General features: G+C 36.9%; 1 protein-coding gene across 10 annotated transcripts in view; it reads left to right on the top strand.

Annotated features, from left to right (window-relative positions):
* Positions 1-22,800, top strand: part of tcf12 (transcription factor 12) — a 59,205-nt gene extending 36,405 nt beyond the window's left edge. For 2 of the 10 annotated variants that reach the window (XM_020714323.2, XM_011491364.3), the window contains exons 9-21: positions 4,488-4,587; positions 5,057-5,196; positions 5,684-5,825; positions 5,997-6,067; positions 8,759-8,903; positions 11,655-11,725; positions 13,956-14,027; positions 15,714-15,887; positions 17,757-17,862; positions 17,955-18,120; positions 18,934-19,163; positions 19,478-19,631; positions 19,986-22,800. In XM_020714323.2, the coding sequence (XP_020569982.1) occupies positions 4,488-4,587; positions 5,057-5,196; positions 5,684-5,825; positions 5,997-6,067; positions 8,759-8,903; positions 11,655-11,725; positions 13,956-14,027; positions 15,714-15,887; positions 17,757-17,862; positions 17,955-18,120; positions 18,934-19,163; positions 19,478-19,620 (1,560 nt within the window). In that variant the 3' untranslated portion in view covers positions 19,621-19,631; positions 19,986-22,800. The remainder of the gene's footprint in view (positions 1-4,487; positions 4,588-5,056; positions 5,197-5,683; positions 5,826-5,996; positions 6,068-8,758; positions 8,904-11,654; positions 11,726-13,955; positions 14,028-15,713; positions 15,888-17,756; positions 17,863-17,954; positions 18,121-18,933; positions 19,164-19,477; positions 19,632-19,985) is intronic. The other 8 variants (XM_011491377.3, XM_011491373.3, XM_011491383.3 and 5 more) reach the window with 8 other exon arrangements.
* The last annotated feature ends 962 nt before the right edge of the window (positions 22,801-23,762 follow it).

Genomic DNA, 23,762 nt, shown 5'->3' with positions numbered 1-23,762 from the left:
TCATGCCTGGAATTAAATGTTTCTTTCTCTGTCTCTCTAAATCCGCTCACACATTTGTTTTCTGTCCCACCCACTTCCCTTTATCTTTTCTCAACCCACCACCCCTTCGCCTCCCTTCCCCCCATCCTCTTCCTCTTTGCCTCAGCATTTGGAGGCTTAAGAGAGGGATGTACCATATGAGCCACTCCCTATACGCAGCTTCCCTTTCCCACAGTGTGGAATGGTACAACCCTGCTTTGCATAAGTTTCCTCTGAGTGGTTCGTGTGTATGCAGGCCAGTACAGAAAGAGTTATTAGTCCCTTTTGAACGCTCTGGATGCACAGAAAGACAACCACAGTGTAGCTGTTTTTATTTCTTTACTGCTAAAATTGTTGAAGCTATCATGTATTGTGCTTATCCTGTCCCTGGAATGGGCAGTAACTCTTTAATGTATTACTACAACGGGAAATCGGTGAGTAGCCTCTTTGGGAATGTGTTTGTCTGAAAGACAGGGAAGCTGCTAGAAGTGTGCCTATGTGTGTGTGCAGGTCCTCTACTGTCAGTCCCTGCCTTCCTGTTTGTCTGAGCTTTTTAAGTTGATTCCTATACACATTTTAGGTAAAACTATATTCCTTTAAGGTTTTGGATATTCATCATGCTTCTTTTGATGCTCTTTTGTGTTAGTTAAAGCTGACTGGCAGTGCAATTAACATGCTGTGGTTTTTGTGACTGTGCTTTAAACTTTATTTGGTCTGGTTCTGTTTTGCATCTAGCTCTGCAAGTCTGTAAATGTTCGATGCTACTCATGAAAATAGTTTTTAAATGTGTTCATCTCTTCTTGTGCATGGAGTGATGATACGCTTGCGAAAAGTTTCAATCTAATAGTGCTGAATTTATTTTCACTGGCTGGTTGCTTCAGGTTTTAGACTGGGTTGAAATAATAACAAGTGGGAGTCTGGGAATGATTATGGGAAATAGGGTGCCTGTTGAGGTTAGACTTTCCTGTTTGCAGATTGAGCTCCAAGCACCAGTGTTGCTGCTATTCCATCTGTTTTTAATCAGTTTGGCATTCTTGACGCCACAGGGAACCCAATGTGATTTCTGAATTTCTCTGTAATGACCTCTTTGATTTTTGTTTCTACGAAAATGTTTTTGGTTGGGGCACTTTTTGTCAGTACATGCACATGTTTTTTTTTTTTTTTTATTGAATGGAAATGCTGGAAGAAGTTTCCAGTTTTTAAAGTATAACTTTACAGCCATATTAGTTATGTTTGTGCTATGGACAGATATGAGAATAAGTTCCCTAAAGTATATAAAGCAGCTCAATGAACCTTTGCCGTGTTAACTGTTCAATGAAGTACTCTAACAATGCCTGAATGAACCATATAATGTAGTTGAAGTAATCCTTCAGTAATAATCCTGTCAGAACTCAATTGCACAGGCAGATTTTCACCTGTCATTCCGATGCTATTTTTGTTTTTGTATACACTTAGATGTGGTTAAAAGAAACACAAGACAGATGTTGGCCTATAGTCTATTTAAAAGGTCATCTTCTTTTTGTTTTTTTCAACTTTTTGTACAGCCCACTACCACATTTCCACTCTTTGACTTTGATCTCTCTCATATTGAGTGTTAACAGGCTTGTGTTACATTTGTTGATGGGGAGAAAATGGATTGCATGTGGATTAAAAGGGCAAACTTTATGATCAAAAGTCTTTACATTCTTTTTTCCCTTGATTCTCCTGTGAGGAAAAAAAGAAAGATGGTGCTGTTTCTCTCAGTCAACTTGATCCAGAAATTTGTTGCAATGTGGAGTTGTGTAGCAGACTCACCATCTGGGGGACTAGTGGAACTCACAGTGGGCATTTGGCTTGTGAGGTTGTGGCAGAGTACTAGTGCAGATGGAATATCTTCTTTCTGTTATGTTTTTAGTGGACATGAAAAAAAAACCTACAAGCAAAAAACAAAAATCCTTTCAATGTGTTTTTTTTCATGTAGTAAAAGTCTTTTCCTAAACTAAAGACATTTTCATTTATTCTATGACATTAGAATCTAATATCTATCATTAAAGTACATTGCAGCAACAGGTTTTATCGTACGCTGTGTATATGTGTTTGTGTGTGCTGTTGAAGCTTCTACTGTAACTATTTATTTAAAAAATCAAAGTATTTCTCTTTTTTATTGTTTAAACACCCCAAAAATATCCTATGCCACTGAGAAATGGACATGAACTGAAAATTCTCTTAGTAATGTTTTTATTGATTTATTTTATGTCAATTGTCTTCATTTTTTACATCAATGCGAAAAATAAAAAGATAAATAAAGCTTACGCTCTTAGCTTTTTGAACACTATAATTCCTCAAAAAACCTTTGAAATATCCAAAAATATGACACATTGTTAGTGTGTCGATTTGGACTTCATGCAAAATTCGTGCAAGACTTGACTTGATGTTTGATGTGTTTTTTCCCAAACAATCACATACCGTACGTCTCTCCATGAAGGCTGCTTTTGAACTCTTTACTTTAAGTCTTTTGGCTCCCAGCCCAGATTTACCTAACTGTTATTAGAAAAATTCTCTTCGTATTGTTGTGGAGTACGCTTTGTGATAGTTGACATGCTATATTTTACCAGGTAGCTGTTTGATTGATGTGATTGACTTCAAAGCAAGGTATGGCTGGCAGGCATCTTTGAAAGCAGATGGGAATATTTAGTGGTTATTTTTACTTTGCTGAAGCATGCCAAAGGTTTTGCACTGGGTTATTCTGTGTTTTTGCCTTTTTTTAAAAAACTTTTTGTTGTTGTTTTCTTTTGGTCTCCTTCAGTATTCTTTTTCAGTACTAATTCACATAGGGAAACAGTTGTCCTCTCAGAGTCTGCCTTTTCAAACCTGTTTAGCTCAGTCATAGGGACCCTACCCAGATTTACTACTATCAGGCGAAGGCGAGTTACACCATTACCAGTTTGCCAGCCCATCACACGGTCTTTTCTGTGATTTAAAAAAGAAATATTTTCACAAAAACTTTTTTTCTCTATCATCACTTTTATTTGTTTTCTTAAAGTTTCAAGAAAGCATTTGACTTGAACCAATACCAAATTCTGCTTGATTGTGTCATTCTGTGTTGGTGTGCTGAACATATGAGTGACGACTTTTAATTAATGACCTTGTAAAAAGAAACCCAGACGGGCCCTCTTTTCTAGCGGCCAGTGGAATGAGGCACCCGGTGGTTGAGATGGTTTATTAATCCTTTCGACTGGTTAGCCTAGGGTAAAAAGAACAATTAAAATTATCCACTGACATATGCTGCCTATAAAGCATCTGACAGTGGATAAAATAAAGCCGGAGCCCCTGTGTGAGGCTAACCTGAGATCTCAGTGGAACTCCTGTCAACCCTGGTCACATGTGTGAGCCAGAAGACCCACGAGAGCTCCACCCCTCCCAGAGCACTTTAATTACACATCCAGACAACAGCGTGCTGGAGTCCCGCTCACTCAGCAAAGCCCTACAGCACTGAATCTCATGTTCTATCCTAACTTGAGCGCATGTGGGAGCCAGTCTTTCAATGAATTAAATCATTTCTTAATTATTCGATGTAATTGAATTAATAAGTAAAACACTGTCATCACACTCATACTGATTTAAATCACTTTTTGCGTAGAGCTGTCAGTGTTGGTGTATGAAGATAGACAGATAGAATATGTAATGTACAGAAGACAAGTTAAAAATGTGCAGGTGGATTTGTCTGGCAGGTCTGACTCTGATTAGTGTTACATGACGACATGGTCATTCAGTCCCAACAGCGGGAGGTAAAATTCATCCAAACCTTTCTTCCATTCTTCCCCTCCTCACGCTACCTCCATCTGGAGTAGATAAAGTCAGAGACCACTTCACTGGTGTTTGGCCTGCAGTCTGTTTGATCCCACTGCCCAGCGTGACACTCGTGGCTCTACAGCACTATTGCGCAATGTAGCTCTTTGTACACCAGCAACTTGTAGATGAAAGAACAAAAAATAAATGTTATCCAGGTCTAAATAAATAAGTGTTTTTCTATCTCAGTGTATTTAATTTTTCTTACTTTGGTAGTACTTTAATTTACCCAGATTTTAGTCTGTGCGTGTAAGTGAGATCATTATACCTCCATTAGAGTCTGAGTTAATCTGAAATGCAAATTCTGATAATTCACTTCTTTCTTCAGGAGGTTGATTGCTTGCTAGTTATCAGTCTGTAGGTGTATTTAGGACCGCATCCATTGCAATTATTATCCCAGGTTCTGGCATACACGTTTAAGACATTCTGTACATTTGTTGTTATTCACTTTTACATTTTGTTGCATTTTATTCTTTTGTAGATTTTTATTAACCAGAAATCAGAATTAACCAGAAATCATTTTGGTAATGCCATAATATAATGCTAATTCTGGGAGTTTAGCCGTGTTAATTTTCATGTTCTTATCATATAAAACGTAAAATTTACTATTGGTTTCTATACTTTCGTTGTTCTCTTTCCAGGTGTATGCACCGTCTCCAAGCTCAGAAGACTTTAACAGAGATTCCCCATCTTACTCTTCACCTAAACCCTCCAGCAGTATGTTTGCAAGCACTTTCTTTGGTAAGTTGTAAGAAATGTTCCCTTTGCAGTTTTAAATCTGTTAGTATATCAATATAGCAAAGCCTTTCTGAATAAAAAATATATTTATAATTACAGACTCCAAAATGACATCCTTTGTCTTTTTCATGCTTTGCTTTTAGTGGTCACAGATTTCATAAACACCATAAATGCATCTCCATTTTCTAAAAATAAATATTAAATGTTTGTTTTAAACTTTTTTTTTAGACACATTTGTTGTTGGTGTTTCATAAAATTTATATTTTAAAAAATCCTTTTAAACCAGTTTTGAAATGTGTAAAAAAAAAGTCCTGTTCTATTTGCGTAGACAGGATCTTGGCTAGCTGTAGCATTTGTGGTCAGGATAAACAACACGTTATTGTTATCATGGAGGTTAGCTGTTTTCTGAAACGTCTCACGCATTGTAAAGCATTTAAGTTAAAACCTAAAACGCTTTTTTCCTTTGTGTTAGATGGTACCCACAGTTCATCAGATCCATGGAATTCATCTGGTGGGATTGGTCAGCCTGGTTATGGGGGAATGCTCCCAGGGTCCACATCTCATATGCCACAGCCAGGAAACTACAGCACCTTGCATTCACATGACCGTTTGGTAAGTAGCTAACGCTGGAGCTGAGATTCACCAAATAAATTGGTATTGTTTTTATTTTATTAATTTATTCTTTAGCTACTGAAATAAAAGCATTTCATAAGTATACGTTTCAGTCTGTGTAGTTGATATTTTAAATTTGATGTCATCCATATGCCAACATAGTAAATGTCTGGCTATTGGCAGCAGTGGGTGTGTATTAATTAGTGTCTGGTTATTATCAGAGAAGACACAGTTGACCCCCTTTTTTCCCCCAGTGTTTGATCTGGCCTCATCTGCCTGCTTCAGCTGGCAGAGCTTCACAGGGAGCCTGCAGATGCTGCTCTCTTTATCTCTGTACCTCCCCCATTAACTTTTGATTTATCACAGCTTGGGAGATGTCAAAGGACAACGGCAATTTAGTGAACAAATAGGCCTTTTTCTCTTATGGACCTAAACCTTTCTTTATAAGTTTATTAAATGCTCCGTTTACTATGTTTCTTAATTTTAGAATTACCCTGCACACTCAGTCTCTCCAGACATCAATCCCAGTCTTCCTCCCATGTCCAGTTTCCACCGAAGCAACAACAGCACTTCACCGTTTGTCACTACGGCCCACACCCCATCTGTCAACTCAGCCGATGGGGTTATGGGTATGTTCTCATGTCAACCATTCAGATACATTCTGAGATATCTCTGACTCCCCGCAATTAAAGTTAAACTTCTACTATGTCAAAGTTAGGGAAATGTTTATCTTTCTGAGATGTTATCACCCTTATATTTGTTAATGTTTCTGACAAAGTTGTCCTTTGCTTCCCTACAAGCTGCTGGAAATCGGGGGGCAACTACCGGAAGCTCGCAGACTGGGGATGCACTTGGCAAAGCTTTAGCCTCGGTTAGTTACTACCCCAGTTTTAACTTTGGTTCTACGATATCTTTGTGATGCATTAGCTGTTCAAAATTGGTTTTAGATATGACTTGACTTGGACGCTGTTGTTGCTTGTTTGTTTCATTTATTCCACATCAACATTGTTCGTTTACACGTCAGACTAACATTAAATCAGTTTGTCAGAGTTTTGTCTGCAACCTCGCCCTTATAAACATTTGTCTTTAAAACAAATGAGATATTCCTTTTTTTTCATTTAGAATACTGTGACCTCAGTAATCACGCAGGGACTGGGAGCTCCACTGACCGCTGATTAAAAAGGTCTTACAGAACCGTTGCCAGTTATAGTCTAAGCCTTTATAAATGTCAGCTTAAACTAAAAGTAATCCGGAAAGACAACCGCATCTCCTACCTTCTAAATAAAAATAAAACAGGCATAGATAAATTTGAAATCCTCTGATAGGTCAGTGCTTTGTACTTGTTATTTATTCTGATTAAAACATTGTGACATAATCCTGTACAGAGAATGTGATCAGACCAGAGATCACAGGTGGAGTGTGTGGTGAAGGAAAACTATATTTTACACAGTAATGTTCATGTGTCGCACAGGCATTATGCTGCCTGTAACATTTTAATATCACATAAAGCAATATAGTTGATGCCTGGTTGTGTAAAGGACAGAACATGCTGTTTTTCTTTTCTTTTTTCTTTTTTTTAAAAAGTGCTTCTTATCCATGCCAATCTAAAATTAGAAAGATTGGGGACGTTAACAACAAATTAAGTCCTTTATATTCGCAGCCTCGATTCTATTAGCATGACAAAGCTGGTCTGAAATGGACACTGTTGGAACTGGGAGGGGGTAGGTGGATGGATCATGGGGCACAGGGGAGTTTATAACTGCTGTGGCTCAACTCCATGGCCCCCTGCTTCTTTCTAGATCTTTTGTTCTCCGCCCTTTAAATTGGCCGTGCTTATTGGCCTCATGCCGCCTGCGGCAGCGTAACTGATGATCAGGCGGGGCTTTATTTATTCCACTAAAATGAGCAATATTTCACTTTGAATGCATTGTGTTGCAGAGTGAAGAGAAAAAAATGTGTTGTCTGGTCAAAAGTCGCAGTTCTAAACTGGGTTTTTAGCTTTGGCCCGAGTTTTATGATTTTCTGCTGCTGTCATAACCATAATATTAATCCTCTTTAGTTTTTGACTCAATTGCATATCTAAGAGGGAAAATGCTGAGGTGAAAAAACAACTGGTCTGTTTAAACCCACTGTCATTCTTCTTTAGGCAACTTTCCATCCTCCTCACAGTGTGGCATACTGCAGTCAAACCTCTGTCCTGATACTTAAAGTTGATTGAAAAACTTAAACCCCGAGATCAAGATTAAATGGAGATTATCAACAATAGTGCATTCTATCATCCCTGCAGAGGTCAAGTGGTTTCTTCCAAGCTCAATGTTGTGATCTTAACTGGCAGAGAAATCTCTGTGGATTTTCTGTTTTATTTCTTTCTGTAAATTAGTCAAGATCTGCCGATAACACCAGACGCCATTATAACCATAAAATATCTTCTCATAAAATGGAATCAAAATCTGTGACGTGTTTGTGCTTTAATCCGGTGGTTGTTTACATAAATAAAATCCCAGTTTAGGTTCTATAAGAGTAATGCCATTGTTCATCCTTGTAGACTTGCAACTCGAAGAATAAAAATAGGTTTTCTTTCTGTCTTAAGAAAACCCAGACCTTTGTCCTAGTTGTTTGCAGAGACTGCATACTTTAAAAAGATACAAAACAGTTGAATCCTTGCAGTGTTTTGATGTATGGTTCTCTGTAAAATCTCTGTAGTTGCTGGCAAAAATGTTGCCCTTGAGATTATCTGTTTTTGGTTTAATGGGGTTTCCAGGTTATACATCTGCACATTTGAATTCTTTCAAACAGCATACATCGTTTTTTGTTAAACTATAAAGGAGATTAAGCAAGTGTGTTGCAGGATTTCTCTGTGTTTTAAAAAAGACTTTGACACAAGGAAACAACCTGAGTCTAATTCCTCCTTTATATTCCATATCTTTATCAGAGTAACCTCAGTTTGCATCATTTTATTATTTTATTTAACAAATCAAAAGTTTTTTTTTATCTCTTCTCTTCTACACTAGTAAAGTTCTCTTTCTCTGAGGTTCTTGTTCCAAAATTGTTTTACCACTAGATTTGTCTAGGAAAACACACAATTTAACTGAGGATAAATTACTTAATAAATTATTCATTTTTTATCTATTCTTACATTTTTAGCCCTTTTTTTCGTCTTTCCATTAATATGACTTTTATTTTAATTTAAGCTATTTATTTTAAATCTCTTTTTTAGTCTACTGGCATTTCCAATAAGCCTAAGCCAGCTAAAGAGAGCTTAATCTATTATGACTTCTTCTCCATTTTTTTCTTATTTTCTCACTTTTAGTATCAGTTTTAGTTATTTATGGATGACCTCTTTTTCTTTTATTGACTTGCCTCCACCTAACATAACTACAGTTGTGAATGATATCATAGGGCTTAGGCGTAGAACCGAGGCCCAAATGTCTGTTTGTGGCTGACATTACAGAAGTTGCTGAAAAATTCTACAAAGGGTAATTTTTGTGACTAATTTTACTTGTCTAGGAAACTACTCACTTACTCACTTGAGCTCTAAATTTTCCCCCCTTTGTGCTCTCAGATTTACTCACCCGACCACACTAGCAGCAGTTTTCCATCGAATCCATCGACACCTGTGGGATCTCCTTCACCTCTGACAGCCGCAGCCAGTGCTGCCTCAGGAGGCACTGTGGTGACTGCTGCTGGCACCCCATCTGGAAGGCCAGGTAGGGCACCAGCTTTCTCAATTTGCATTTTCATATGCTCCTACCCTGCAATTACAGTACTGCTTTGTGATTACCCAAGGGAGCGTCTCTATGGTTCCGTTTTTGTATAAATAATGTGGAGTAGCACTAAGTTAACTAATTTCATCCCTGAACTGTACAAAAGGCAGTGACAAATATAATTGATAAGAAGTTTTTGTCTCTCTTCTTTTGAGCAAAAACAGAAACAGTTTGAATGACTTTGGACCAGCCGGATTCATTTACTTGCAGTTTAATACAAGTAAACATAAAAAACGGTTGATTCAAAACCTCGTAAATGTCAAATAAGAAGGGGCTGATTAACATTTGCATGATGCTATCTCTTCATCAACTATAAACCAGTTAAGGACAACATCAATGCTGTAATCATAGTAAACAATTTTTTTTAAAAGATGCTTTTACTCATGATAATATTTTTAGCACTTGGACTTTTTTTTTTTTTACACCAAAGTCTGTGTTTGGCAGAGAAACAACAAACAGATTTGGATTCAAAAGCTGGAAATTTACCAAACCATCCGAGATATTTTTGTCATTTTCCTTACAGTGTGTAAAATTTGTAAAGTCCTTTTTGTGTTCAGTTTATTTTGTGACCACTATTCATGTTTTTGTATAAATTCAGAGCTAAGCAGATTCACTGTAAAGATTTTCTACAAAGCTTGATTTAATTTCCTTTTTGCTTTCAAATATATTTAATGATTCAATCCCACCTCCTCTAAGGCCTTTTTTAAGGGTTTTCAGTAGCATTTCGACATTTGTTATTTTCTAAAAAGGAGCCTGTAGTTTAAAAAGAATTACACCTCTGTCGTGTTTGAAACAATCAAAATGCTAACGATTTTAGGTGAATATTTATTAATTCTCTATAATGTAATGGAAGCCATCAAGATGCAAATTTAATGTATGGCGTTGTGTCTCTCAGAGAAACAATAGCACAAAAACATTGTGGAATGCTCTGTAGTAAATCTGTGAGTACTTTAATGGGCCTGCAGCATCTTAGAAATGATAGAATTACAGGATGGCACAGTTCTTTATGCAACTGATGGCATGTGGAAAGGAAAAGGCTGAGAAAAATGATGGAAGAATATTGACCACTGATGTTTTGATGAAGGTGTGAGAGCGGGGGAAAGCCCAGTGTGTTGTTTTAGTGAACGGTGTGTCATATCTGGTAATGAAGTGGCGACAGCTGTCTCTACGTATGCTACCCTCATCCTCAGCTGTTGCCCTGCCTCATGGACAGCTGCAACACACACGCGCGCACACACACACACGAATGCAGACCAGGCCGCAAAAGGCTGTTTATTTGTCAGTGCAAGCGTTAAGGCTGCTGTGACTCACCAATGACAACCATCATACCTTTTTTTCCGCCTAGCAATGATTGTTATTGGAAATATTAATACCAAGAAAAAAACACCAAAGCTGACTGGATCCATCTGGGATTGTGAATAAAGTCAATTGTTTCTGCAATGATTTGCTTTTATCGTGCTTCTGGGGCCTGAAAAAGAATGAATTGTCGCACTTGGCAGAAAATATAACTCTGTTGATGTTGCCGGTAAAATCCATTCATCATTGGGATCCCATCGATATACAACACATTACTCAAGACTGGCTTCTTCAATTAGCTCTTTCTGGAGCACGTTGGGAAGGGAGCCTCAGGATAATCTTTCATAGCTGCCAGCTTACTGTGGCTCATGTGAAGTTTCTTTACTCACTCACCTGGGAGAAAGCTGTAGCAGATGAGAGATTTTTCATTTCCTTCTCTTTGAATAGTCTATTAATTAAAGTTTGAAGATGAAGTGTGTGCAGACACAAGAACCTTAAATACAAGAAACATGGATTTTGACAGGAATGCATTACATTCATCAATTGAAATTTGAGCAAGGTACCAATTTATTTTTTGTTTTTTGCTATCGTGGTGTTTTTTGTTTTTATGCATTTTGTGGATTTTATTGGATAAGAATATGATGTCAGACATACATTAGGACTTAATTTTAAACATTTGTGTAAAATGAGATGTGTTTTCTAGATGTTTGTTTATTAAAATTTATTGAACTGTCATGTGTTTTTGCACCCTTGTAGTATGAAAAAACAAGAATTAAATCTTAAAAAAATAACTTCCTATATATGGATATGGTCACTATGATATATTTTGCCTTTCATGACAGTCGAACCTGTCAACCTAGAAAAGAGTATGGTTGGTAAATATATTTCAAGTAGTCAGGAGCAGACTAACACATTGCATCCTTTTAAACGTGGCAGGCAGGCAGGTTTCTCTGATAATTGTGTTTTAGAAAAGGGAAAGAGTGAAATGTAGTGAAGCTGGTAATGTGATGAACAGATGTGGATTCCTGTCCTCTAATTTACAACAGATCAAATCTGCTGGACTTGTGTTTCTGGACTGACCTAATAGTTAAATGCTATAAATCAATGCAAACTTTTTCCAAACAAGGACAAATGTTTTGTTTTCATTTATAAAATAAATAATCTGTCTATGTCCTTCTTGTTGTATTGCTTTAGATATTATTAAGCCAAAATACACAGTTTATTTTAAGGTGGAAGTGGTTGTTTATCAATCCTACTCCAGTTTACATGTCAAGAAAAGGGCATTTTAAACTGTAGTTTTGACTGGCCGCCATCTTTTACACGAACTAGAGACAACTTTTTGACATTTAGATATAAAAGCCAAACCAGAGGATTGTTTACACTTTATTTCGTCTTCAGGCACCAACCAGTGGCCCCGTACAAGTGGACAGGCCCCTTCTCCAAATTACGAAAACTCCCTTCACTCACTGGTAAGTTTCACTTCTGCCACTTTGCTCCAACGAGCGACTGATGCTGTCTTTAGATCAGGTATCCATGCAGGACTGAGCTAGCATAACAGGAAGAATTCTCTGACAAATGTTTTGCTGAAGAACTTGGGGGTGGCGGGATAACCAAACTGAACAATACTTGTCCCTTGGGTCCTACCATCTGTCCTCTCCACTGTGGGCCAGGATGAGTATAACATTTGGGGGATGGGCTTAGTTAAGTGTGTTGGTGTTTGTGGTGGGGGGTGGGGGGCAGCAGCTGTTTGCAGAACCACTTCTACAGAATTCCTTTGGTGCCATGCGACCCAACCACAGGATCACTTTTCACCCTCATGCAAAGTCAAGCACTAACAATGACTGCCTGTTGCATTATTTATATTGTAGTTACCGTGTGTCTGTCAATTTTTTTGAGTTATTTAGTTGTATTGAAGTTAGCGATTATTTTTATATTTCTTGGCAAATAAAGGGATTTCAATGTACATCTCCGTCAAATCTTAATTTGCAAGAATATAGCATTGTGGGTAATGTGGGTGTGCCATTCTTTGCTTTTTTGGTTTTAAAATGACACCCATATTAGGGTTTACTCTGACCTATTGTCTATCATGTTGCGTGTCTTAGAAGTGGAAGCAGTTCCCACTCACAAATGTTTAAAGTATATAATCTGACTGGTTAGATTGTTTTCACTGTGTCATTAACTATTCTTCTGAACAAGTCGATTTTTACTGGAAGTATTCATATGTGGCATTTTCACCTAAGTAAAGATAGATACTTTCTATTGTGATAGTACTAATGGCACTTGAAGGTAGGTGCTAACAGTTTACCTTCTGTCACAGTCAGCGTTTTACATATTTGTCTCATATTTAAACATATCCAAAAATAAAGCAATTTTTTATTCATCAAAGATAATTTCAGGTAATAAGACACATGAAGCACCTATTTATTTATATATTTTATTAATGCATACAAAATGAGTGAGAGTTAGCACATGTATCAGCTCAAAGAAATGCCATGAGAGACAAAGATAATGGACTTTTAGCCAAAGTCACAAAGTTTTCAACAAAAAGGTAAAGAAACACTGAAACTCAGCTCGATGCTTTAAAGAAGAGAGAGTAAAGGAAAAGGCCTTTGAGTATACAATAATACACTAACCGCTGTTCTGTGCATGACAGAATATAGAAATTATAGCACATTACAGTTCTGTGAAATGTAGACAATGAACCACTGGAGTTCAAACTTGTGCAGCGTTAAAATTCCACTTACTGTTGTATTTTTTTACCAGGATTTTCTGAGAAAGAACTGATGAAGTGCTTTCCTCTTGTACTTACAGTCTGTCGGCAAATAGTCAGGAAAGTAAGATAATGTAAATGCTCATGCATTCTTTCTTTTTTTTTTTTTTTACATTTAAATAGGTTTAGAGTAAAGGAAGTTATTTTTAAAAATAAAAGTAAACCTTTTTTGTACTTTTGAAATTACTTGTGTGAATATTTGAACTTTATGAGAAGATCCTGTGAAGAAGTAGAAAAAAACCCCGAATGAGTTCATAAGTAAATGAAAAGCATATTTATTTGGCAGTAAACTACAAACAGGAAAAGACTACTCTTTGATTCCTGGTTCAGCTGTTTTTGAGCTTTTTCGTTTGAAGTAATAATTTCTCAGAAATGATTAAATAAGGATTTCATTACATTTTGGAAGGAATAAAGAATGTTTGAGTGAAAAGTTGAAATATTTTATTGGTCAGTTCTTTCGACTTAGTTGAATCCAAACTGGAAAGCCTGAACACGGGAAAGTCCCATGAAGGGTGCTGAAAATTACAGTTTAAATGACTAACTCTGGGTCATCAGCAACAGTTTATATTTGCTTTGATGAGAAAAGTCTTCCCCGATTAATCCATAAAACACTATTTGAATATAAAGTGAAGGTAGAGGTAAGAAGATTGAAAAAAAAAAAAGTTAAGACTATTATAAACAAACTCCTCCACATAACTGTAAAGATTATGGTACATGTAATAAATGCAGTAAAAAGTGGTTTTGAAATGTGCTAGCAGCACAGTATTTTCATCTCTGTGATTTGAATGGTCAGCGGCTCTGTGATTCCCTCCAAATCCTTTTTTTGTTTGTGTGCCTGACTTGACAAAAACTCTCTGTGTCAACAGTGTTTATAGTGCTTTAAAAGCCGTTTCTCATAACTCTGTTTTGTTCTTATTTGACTTTGCCAGAAAAACAGAGTTCATCAGCAGTTACATGAGCATCTTCACGATGCCATGTCTTTCTTAAAGGATGTCTGCGAGGTACTCTTCAGATAGTTTGTACTCATCACATTATGCATACCTTCTTTTTTTTTTTGCATTGCCTTTTCCCCCATAAGTTTGATTACATCTTTCATTGTAAAATGAGGTTTATTTTTCACACAGGGTTCGTACGGTCATGAAAAGCCTGGAAGTTTTGGAAATTGAAAATGCAATTTCTAGGTCATTGAATAGTTTGTGAAAAACAAAATATTCTGTAAAGTTTTGTTTTTTATATATATATTTTGGATGCAAAAAAATTAATAGTTTAACATGAGATCCGAATTTAAATTATGGCAGAAGCTCAACCTCACGCTATTGGTGATGGGAGTTTATGTTGCTGTAAAGCAGTTTGAGTTGTCGTCAGTTTAGCACATGGCGCTTTCAACTTGCCATCATGAAAATACCGGGTAAATGTAGCTGTAACAACGAGTGGTTTTTCAAGGAGAGGTATCAACGGTGGCTACTGAAACGTACTTTGCTCCAAAAATGTGCACAATGCAGATTTTCCTCAAAGGCATCTGACATCAGCAGCATGAGAGCAGCGGGGCTGAGAGCAAACAGCCACAGCTGCCCAACGCTGCAGAAGCCAGTCGCTCAGAGAACTTTTTAAAACAGATAATGATGGCGTTACTATGGAAGCATATTGCATTCAATTAAAAACAAAAATGAGTAGAAAGAACAGACTGACGATATCATGATGAGCACATAAACAAAACGGGTCGTGTCTATGACACATTGTGGCTTTTCAACTTTTAAGTGCAGCTGACCATATTTTTTTCATGAGCAGATGAGGCCAGTTAGTTTGTAGTTTTTTGCTTTTGTAGTTCACAGATTGTTGAGTGTTTTTTTAAGGATAAAAATCATTAATTTTAAATGATTGACTTACTCACTATGCTAGATCTTTCTTAAATGTATGACTAGTGATAAGGCGCCTTATGTTATTTCTCTTGTCCTCAGCATTGGGCCACAATAGTCACCAGCATTGCAAAAAAAAAAAGTTCTTAACATTTATATCAAATTAAAGATGAGGGTTGAAAATGTATAAAACAATAAATATCATAAAAAATCAAACATTTTTTTGAACAGTAAATGGAACCGATTCGATTTTTCTGAAGGTCTTAGTCTTAGAAATATTAGATTTCAAAAATCCCCAAAAAAGTGAAAGTGACGATCACCTATGGTGCTTTTTTTAATTGAATGCAGCACGCTTCCATACGTTCTGCAGTTTCCTCCATACCAACAGAAACAGCCGTTGATACAGCGGCTGCAATTTTAACGGCAAGGCAGACAAACTTGGATGTGACGGCAACGACTACAATAGTCTGCTGAAATGTGTTTATTTTGGAAATTCTAAGAAAGGTTATAGAAAAGTTATAGGAAACCATAGCTAAACAAGTGTACGAACCCTGTCCACATTTGTCATCTTATTGTCAGCCATTCCAGCTTGCAGTTATCAGTTTATTGACATTTTTTCTATTAAACCTCAAGCTGAAATGGATCTGTTGTTACATCTGGATTTGGAATGCATTTGCTTTTTTCTTGTCTCAGTTTTTTTTTGTTATCATACATTTTTGTGCCAATTTTGTGCAGTTTTTGTGTCTTTACATTCAGCTGGTTTTCTTTTTCTCTTTTCTTTAATCTTCCTCTTCCCAACTCTTCATTCCTTCATCCTTCCGGTGCTGTAAGTCTCGAATGGAGGACCGTTTGGACAGATTGGACGATGCAATCCTTGTCCTGAGGAACCATGCCGTGGGTTCCACCACCACTCTGCCCAGTGACATTCACAGTCTGCTGCAGAACGGGCCGATTGGACCAAACTTTCCTGCCTCGGCACTGGGTCCAAGTAGGACTGCAGCAATGGTATGTGAACCAATGAGGTTTTTGTGCGTCCGTGTGTTCTTCCATGATATTAAAAATTCAACTCACTGAAAGCTCAGACACCTTTCCAGAGCTGGCTCACATAATGTCTATAAAAGCTAGACATTTTCCACTCAAGAACAGTTTCATTTACACTGACTTATTTTCCACAAGTGTGAGCTAAAGCTCACTGTCCTTTTGAGGGCTGTATACACAGGAGAAAGAGAAATGAGAAAAACAGGTGTGATGAAATGATCTTGTGCTTTAAGTGAAGGTGGTGCTTTCAGTGTCACACTTTTCTTAAAGGTAAAATCAACAACGATAGAGAAACTGGGACATATAGTACCAAGAATAAGTCTTGAAATAATCACTCTGCTTTCACTATCCCTGTTTTATATAAAGCCGAAAGGTTTTTGATATAGCTGAAATTAATTCGGGATTGTTTGAAAATAAATTGGGTCACAATTGTAGAACCGCTGTGATCTCAGATTATTATTGTTTATTTAATGTAATCCGTCATTTATCTGGTAGTTAAAAAAATTTTTAAATCTTTGTCTGTCAGCCACTTTTAAATGATATCATTATCAGTCAATCCTCAAAGCAGTTTTCTGGTTTTTCTTTTTTCTTTTTTAGTGGCTTTTTATATGCTGATGGTGTCGGAAAGCTTCTTTTGTGCTCTCAACAAGAATTTTCTGTCTGCGGTTGTCAGAAGGGCTCGATGTGATATAACTGTTACTGAGAGAGTGCTTGTAGCCTAAAAAAACAAACAAAAGCAAAAAAAAATCGACATACTGTCGTGTGTCTTCACAGCAATGCAGCACTTTGTCAGTGGGAAAAGCCCTCAGACAGAACTGAACAGCCTCCACAAAGCACGGTCCCATGCTTTGATTCCATGTGACACCCTGCCCTTTACCCCTTTTCAAGACATCTTTTAAACAACTCAGGAAATCTGAATCGTTGGAAACGTGTGTCTGAGCTCTCGGCTCCACCCAAAAAAAAATAAAAAAAAGACTTCAGCTGTATGGTAATCAAGCTCTGCCGTGAAAATGGCAGTGTTCAATTCTCGCCAGAGCCCCCAGCTTTCCTCCTCCTCCACCCCCAGACAAAGACTTGTTTGGACACCTGTTGAGAGCGTAGCAAAGATTAGCGTAGTGCTGAGGAAGGGGAGGATTTTCCAAGTGCTGAGGTTAACAGAGGCCAACACTTACGGGATTGCATTCCAAAAGAAAAGGGGGTGGGGGGTGTTACTCCCCTCCACGTGCAATAATTTTTTCCGCTTTCAGAAAATAAACTGGAATTAAGTGGTAGATGAGAAGCTTTGTGAAACAAAATAATTCATTTTAGATGTCAAAATAAGCATATAACTTAAGACTTCAATTTATTGAATAAATCAATGCAGTTAAGCTAAAAAACAAATGACTTAGAATGACATAAAGCCTTGTTCAGAATAAGTTAGCACTACAATTATCTAAATTTGATAAAGAAGAATTGAGCTGTGACAGAAAAGTGTCATAAATTAATCCATACACTTTTTTTTAATAATACTTTGTTTCAAACAAAACACCTTTGAGTGTTGGAGATAGCAGATTTGACCAATACTTGTGCCATAGTGCAGCTTTTATTTTATTTATTCAGAAAACTGCAAATGGAATATGTAAGGATTTCACTTCAAATTCTTAATTTTTCAGCCATTTTTCAATGGCTGTTTTGGGCAAGTTACAAATTTTACTGGCATTTTTTGTTTTAAGCCCTACATTTTCTATTTCAGCTTCTTCATAAGCTGCACACTCTCTATGAATAGAATAGCTCTGTCTGATATCTGGGAGGATGCCTTCTTCCTTTCTACACATGTCCTTCCTGTCTGTGTTGCAGCAGGCCGGGGATGACGCTGCCAGCCTGAACAACAGCCATGGAGGCCTGCCCAGCTCCGGCTCCACGTCCAACACAGAACTCAGTCACCAAGTGGAGGCTTTCAGAGGTTAAAGACACTCGATTCAACAGATTTGCATATCTGACATGCATTAATGTGTGAATGATGTTTTACCACCACCATTTTTTTTCCACTGACAGCAGGTCTTTTTGCAGGCCTGCCTGGCCAAGTGCCGACCACTTTGGAACTGAAAGTTGAGAAGCAGGACAAGGATGACATGCACGATAGTCTCTCCACTGATACCAGATCAGATGATGAGAGCGACAAAAGAGACATGAAGACGCCCCGAGCAGGGCCTCGTACCAGGTAGAAGCAAATAGTAACAGAAGAAGGGTTTTTTTCATTAAAACTTTATCTTAAGACAAATATTTAAGCCTCTTCGTGTAATAAATTCCTAACTCTCAATCTACTCTTTAATTCAGGATTCCACTTTTTTGCATCCCCTTGAAAAAGCACTGAATGATATTTTGTCATATCATTGAGAATAAATTCAGGCACAAAGCAGTTATTTATATTCCATGTTTTTTCAGGAAATATAATTGAACAAAAATGCTAACTTTTCTGAAAACTAGAAAAGTCAAGTATTCTGAAAAGGTGGCAAATATTACTAAAAGCCTTTTAATTTTTAATTTGGTGTTAAATGAAATGTCAAGCATTACATGTACCTTCATAGCTTTAACCACTTTTTAGATAATTATTTAAAATAAAAAATCAGAATAAATCAAAACAGCAGAAATTCTATTTTCATAGAAATGTTTAAAAGTTGAATATTAAGTGTTTAATTGAATTTTAAAAAACCCTAAAAATGAAAGAAAACTGATAAAATGCTATTTATTTATCTTAACCATTTATGGAGTATAACACATACATTGAAATGCAGAAATGCTGATTTGAATCCTGGAACTTCATGTGTCCAAATTCATCTCCAGTTACAGAAATCACATGGAAAACTGGTTTTACCAATGATTTGTTCTTCTAATAATCAATTCTTAGGCTTTTGATAAAATATTTCACCAAAAAATGAAGTGATCGCATCTGTAACTTTGTTATCAACTTCTGCTCACCATTAAGCTAAAAATCATTCCTGACTGCAAATGTTTTGACTTTTGTGTTGCATAGCATCACTGAAGACGAGGACCTGAATCCGGAGCAGAAGGCTGAGCGTGAGCGCGAGAGGAGGATGGCTAACAATGCTCGTGAGCGCCTGAGGGTTCGAGACATCAATGAGGCCTTCAAGGAGCTGGGCCGTATGTGCCAGCTGCACCTAAAGAGCGAAAAGCCCCAGACTAAACTGCTCATCCTCCATCAGGCTGTGGCTGTTATTCTTAGCTTGGAGCAGCAAGTCAGAGGTTAGTATTGTCGCTGTATTCCAAGAAATTGAAGTGTCTTATCTTTCTATCAGCCTGTCTTCAGTGGAATCTATTTAATGTTAAAGATGATTTAATTTTGTCTTGAAACCGTATCTGTTTTGAAGAAAAACAATCTAGGGACATGTTTTTTTACCCTATAATAATTTTGCCATAGTGGCCTAGTTAAAGAATGAGGGGGGGGGCTAAACAATCCAGACCTGCTGTCTGGATGTGGCCTGTATTGTTAAGATAAAAACAGGAAAAAAAAAGAGCAACAAGAATTTAGCCATATTTTGCTGCTTCTGCCTCCACAGAAAGGAATTTGAATCCAAAAGCGGCCTGCCTTAAGAGACGAGAAGAGGAAAAAGTGTCTGGGAGCTCTGGTGACACCCAACAAGCCCACACAGGGGTCCATCCAGGCCTGACCGACACATCTAACCCCATGGGTCACCTCTGAGCAGCAGACAGGTAGGCCCTGGGAACTTTTCTTAAATGTCATAAATACAAATATATATCTTATCAAAACATTTTTTATTTATTTAATTATTTTCAAATTGAATTTTTTACCTGAATCTTTATATCATGAGTTCTTGGTGTACAATATAAAGCAAAATATCTATGAAATTATTCAAAAATTTAGTATTTTTTTGTTCTAAATAACTTAACCAAATATTTTTAACGGATTACTTTCTTCCATTGGGAAGAAATTCTTTATAGTTATTGGTTGTAGTCAGACATAAAATGAACACTGCGGGTTCTGTTTTCTTATGTGATTGCACATGTTCCTCTCTGATCATTATGTCTTCTTGTCCCTGTTTTCAGGTCAATCTGATGAGGAGCATTTCTGTCTCGTTTGACTCTGTAAACGTGGTTCTCGGTGACAGACAGGACTCGCAGTTTGTGACACCAGTTGGGAGGAGACAGACCACTTGAAGTAGAGCCAGACTAACACAATCCAATCATACAATTGAAGTGTGGTGCAGGGGAGAGTCCAGCTCCCATCTGCAAAATCGCCCCAACAAGGAAAACAAAAACCTCAGCACATATCACTGTCTGCAAGAAGTTTGTTGCTTCTGAACAATCAGAGACTTCGCAATCTCCTCCAACCGGATCTGGAAATTGCCTTGTGCCTAAACTGAATTGACGAATGCATTGTAACAGCAATTGTTTCTGTTTGTCCGTTTCTTTTATTTTCTCCCTATTTATTATGTTATTGAGCTATAAAGTGTATGTTGAAAGGGAAAGTTAGATAACTTCAAAGAGAAGTATGCAGCTTTTCAGTTGATCTATAGTTTGCCAGTGTCCCCGTCTAACTGAGCACTCCATCCCAGTAGGTCGTTGGCAAGTCCAAGATGAAGGGAAAAAGTTGAGCACTGAGAAGCCTGACATTAATTTATTGGCCCGTTTAGAGTGGTATTTATAGCAAACAGAAGCTATCATTAGATATGAAAACAAAAGAAGACTGAAATTCCCTGCTTTAAAAAAAGAAAAATTATTTAATTTATATCTGTATGTTATTGAATCTTCTGCTGGCTACGTTTGCTGCCAAACTCCCCGATGTTTGTTTTTGTGTAGTTTACATCGGTTTGTGTCTCTGAACTTAGCAAAAACCAACCAAAAAAGAAGCTGAACAGCATCGACTCCATGTATCAGAAAGGTGACTGCAAGTGGCAAACTTTAGCTTTACTGAAAGCTTTTTTTCCCCCTCGGTAGTGACAGTGAAAACACAAACAGCAAACTAACTCCAGACCTTAGCATTCCCTGCAAATTTGTAGTGTCTTAACTGCGGGAATAGGAGCCTTTACTGACCTGTCCTTTGTCCCTTTGCCATAAAGTGTTAAATGTACGCAGTTACAAATTTTCTCCAGATTCTCGTGGACATTTAGTCTCCAGACAGTTACAGCCTGTTGTCAGCACATAGGTGGCTTTTTTATTTTCTATTCTTCTTTTTTCTTAACAAAGATGTACTTAAAAATAGAAACAACAGTTAAAGGAAAATCAACGACGACCATACTTTCTCCTGGCCTGATGAACATATCAGTTTTTCTTTTGTTAATATTTCAAAAGGTAACATTTCAAGCGCAGTTAATCCAATTTATGTTTGTTATTCATATTTGTGTTGTAATGATTCTTTTTTTTGTTTTGTTTGTTTGCTTGACTTTCAGCATTATTATTTCCATTTTTACCCAAACATCCAAAATAGTTTCTTGTGATCAGGATTGGGATTCATTCACTTTAGTCCACCATCCTCCATAATCTGGGGATTTTTTTTTCTTGAAAATCTTTGAACTGTAGCACAATAATGAACAAAAGACAGTTGGAAAGATTTTCTTTTAGCTTTTAAAAACACTGACCATGATTTGAATCTTGTCCTCAGTTTGCATGCTTTATTTTTTTCTCCTTTAGATGAAACGTCTGGTCTTAAGACTTGCGAAATATTCCATACAAATTTCTATGTATCTTGTGTTTTGTTATTATTTATACCTTCAACAAGGCTGCCACATTCAATAACAAGTATTCTGTAAAAAAAAAATATAATAAGGGACTTTAAATGGACTAAAGAATGCCGCAATAAGAGTTTACATCAAATGTTAATGACTTACTTTTGTTTTGTGAGAAAAGAAACAAATCAGCTTTTGTGTCTGACTGAATGTGGCCTTGTTCTTCATTTCAGTATTTTGCAATCTTGTATTCATGACGGCAAACTTGAGGGTATAATGTATGTCACTTCCAGCTCTACTTCCTTCTTATTGTCCTTTGCTTTGTTTCTTTGCTCCCCTATTTGCCAAGTTAGACCTTGCTGTTCTCCCAGATGCTTTCCCTTGTATAATATATGACAAAAAAGACAAAAGGAAAAAAAAAACATTTGGCTTATTTTTCACTGTAGTTATTAGTCTTTTATACAATAATACTGTAAGAATATTTCTTGAATTCTAAATATTACTCTTTCTAGATTTTTGAAAGCAAAAGTTTTGAGTAAAAAGTTTCTTACTTTATTTTTACTATATTAGATAGTAAAACGTACGGTTATTTACCATAATATGTCCATTACTACAAGATATTTGCAAATTACATCTTCAGTACACGTATGAACTGTTGCTTGTAGTCTTCAAAAAAGGCTTTAAACCAGCTCTGGATGACTAAAATGGCGACGTATGTCGTGTTCTTCAGACTCCATCATCAATTGGAAAATGAAATCTGTTCTCGTGTCAAATAAAAGTTGTCGTGTTTGCACATCAAAAAAGAAGAAAAAAGTGCAGCAGCAATATTTGAATTTTCTGTCTGTTTCAACAGAAAAAAACAATGTATATAACATTTATGTTGCAATAAATGTGCCATCTTTTTTAAACTAAATTGTATGTGCATTTATTTCTCTTATGTTTAACTATCATATTTCATTTATTTTCATGGCATTTTTTTTTTTGTAAAACCAATAGAGTAGGAGCAATTCAGAAACAATCAAACTTATCCAGACCTTCTTTTTTGCTTTGGAGACATTTCTACAGTGGATTTAGGCCAAATGAGTGTTTTATAGTATGTAAGTCTTTTTTGAAAATACCAGTGGACCATTGTAGCCTGTATGGAAAATACTATGAATATATGTTTCTATTTTTAATAAAGTGTGATAGTAGCATCATGCCTTTGTGCTGTAGTCCTACTTTTTCCCTTACATTTAGATTTATTTGGGATGAAGGGATATTCCAGTATGTTTTTACAAAAAACATGACCACTTTTGACTGCCGATCAAATGTACGTTTGCTTTACTGTCTTGTTTTATGGATTTTCTGTACAGAGATCAAACATCTAAGCTGACTTTTTTTTACATGCACTACAGTGAAAAGTAGATTAGATGAAATGGCTCAGCCATTATGAAAATTACAAACCAACAGTTTTTAATAAAAAGCCACGGCTGGGTTGGGGATTCTGCTGTTTTCAGCTGTTTCTTGTTCAGAGAGTGAATGTAATGAATCCCATAAGCAGATGCAGATCCAACCTTGGGCCGCTATTCTGTTATAAATATCAGGAACCAGATTTCCTGATGGCCTTCTTGACATCCTTAAAGGGGTGATCTCAGTTCAATGCTCTGTCAGAGGTGAGGCTGGGGGTTGGGGTGGGGTGCATAGTGCTGACTGCTGTCTTTGTCTGCTCTGGGCTCAGAGATGCTACATAAATTCTAGCTGTCTTTGTACAGAATTCCTCGCAGGAATGCGCAGATGTGTTAGTTTGGTGAGTGTGCATGTTCTCTGAAGGAGTGGGACCACCATGTCTGACAGATAACTTTGTGTCATGGCTGCTGACTTTTCCACATGGCAGAAGGTAACTGGCTTACACTAAATGGTCACATGACTCCAGAGTCTGCTGAAAACACCTTTTTTATTTTTTCTCGCTGTTACTTTTAAACCATTTATGCTGCACTGAGCCAGCCTCTTTGTTTCAGCAACTATTTATATACAACAAAGTGAATACAATTGACCTTTTTAAAAAATGGTTAGATTTTACCAAATTGCCCCCAAACACAACACTGAAAATTATTATAAAACATTGATATTTCAGGTTCATTGGATCATGTTCTCCCTCTAAGACCAAAGAGCTTTCTCC

Source organism: Oryzias latipes, chromosome 3 (genome assembly GCF_002234675.1).
Source record: "Oryzias latipes chromosome 3, ASM223467v1".
In the NCBI taxonomy this organism is placed as follows: Eukaryota; Metazoa; Chordata; class Actinopteri; order Beloniformes; family Adrianichthyidae; genus Oryzias; species Oryzias latipes.
Note: the sequence above shows the minus strand (reverse complement) of the source record. Positions and strands in the feature narration are given on the sequence as shown.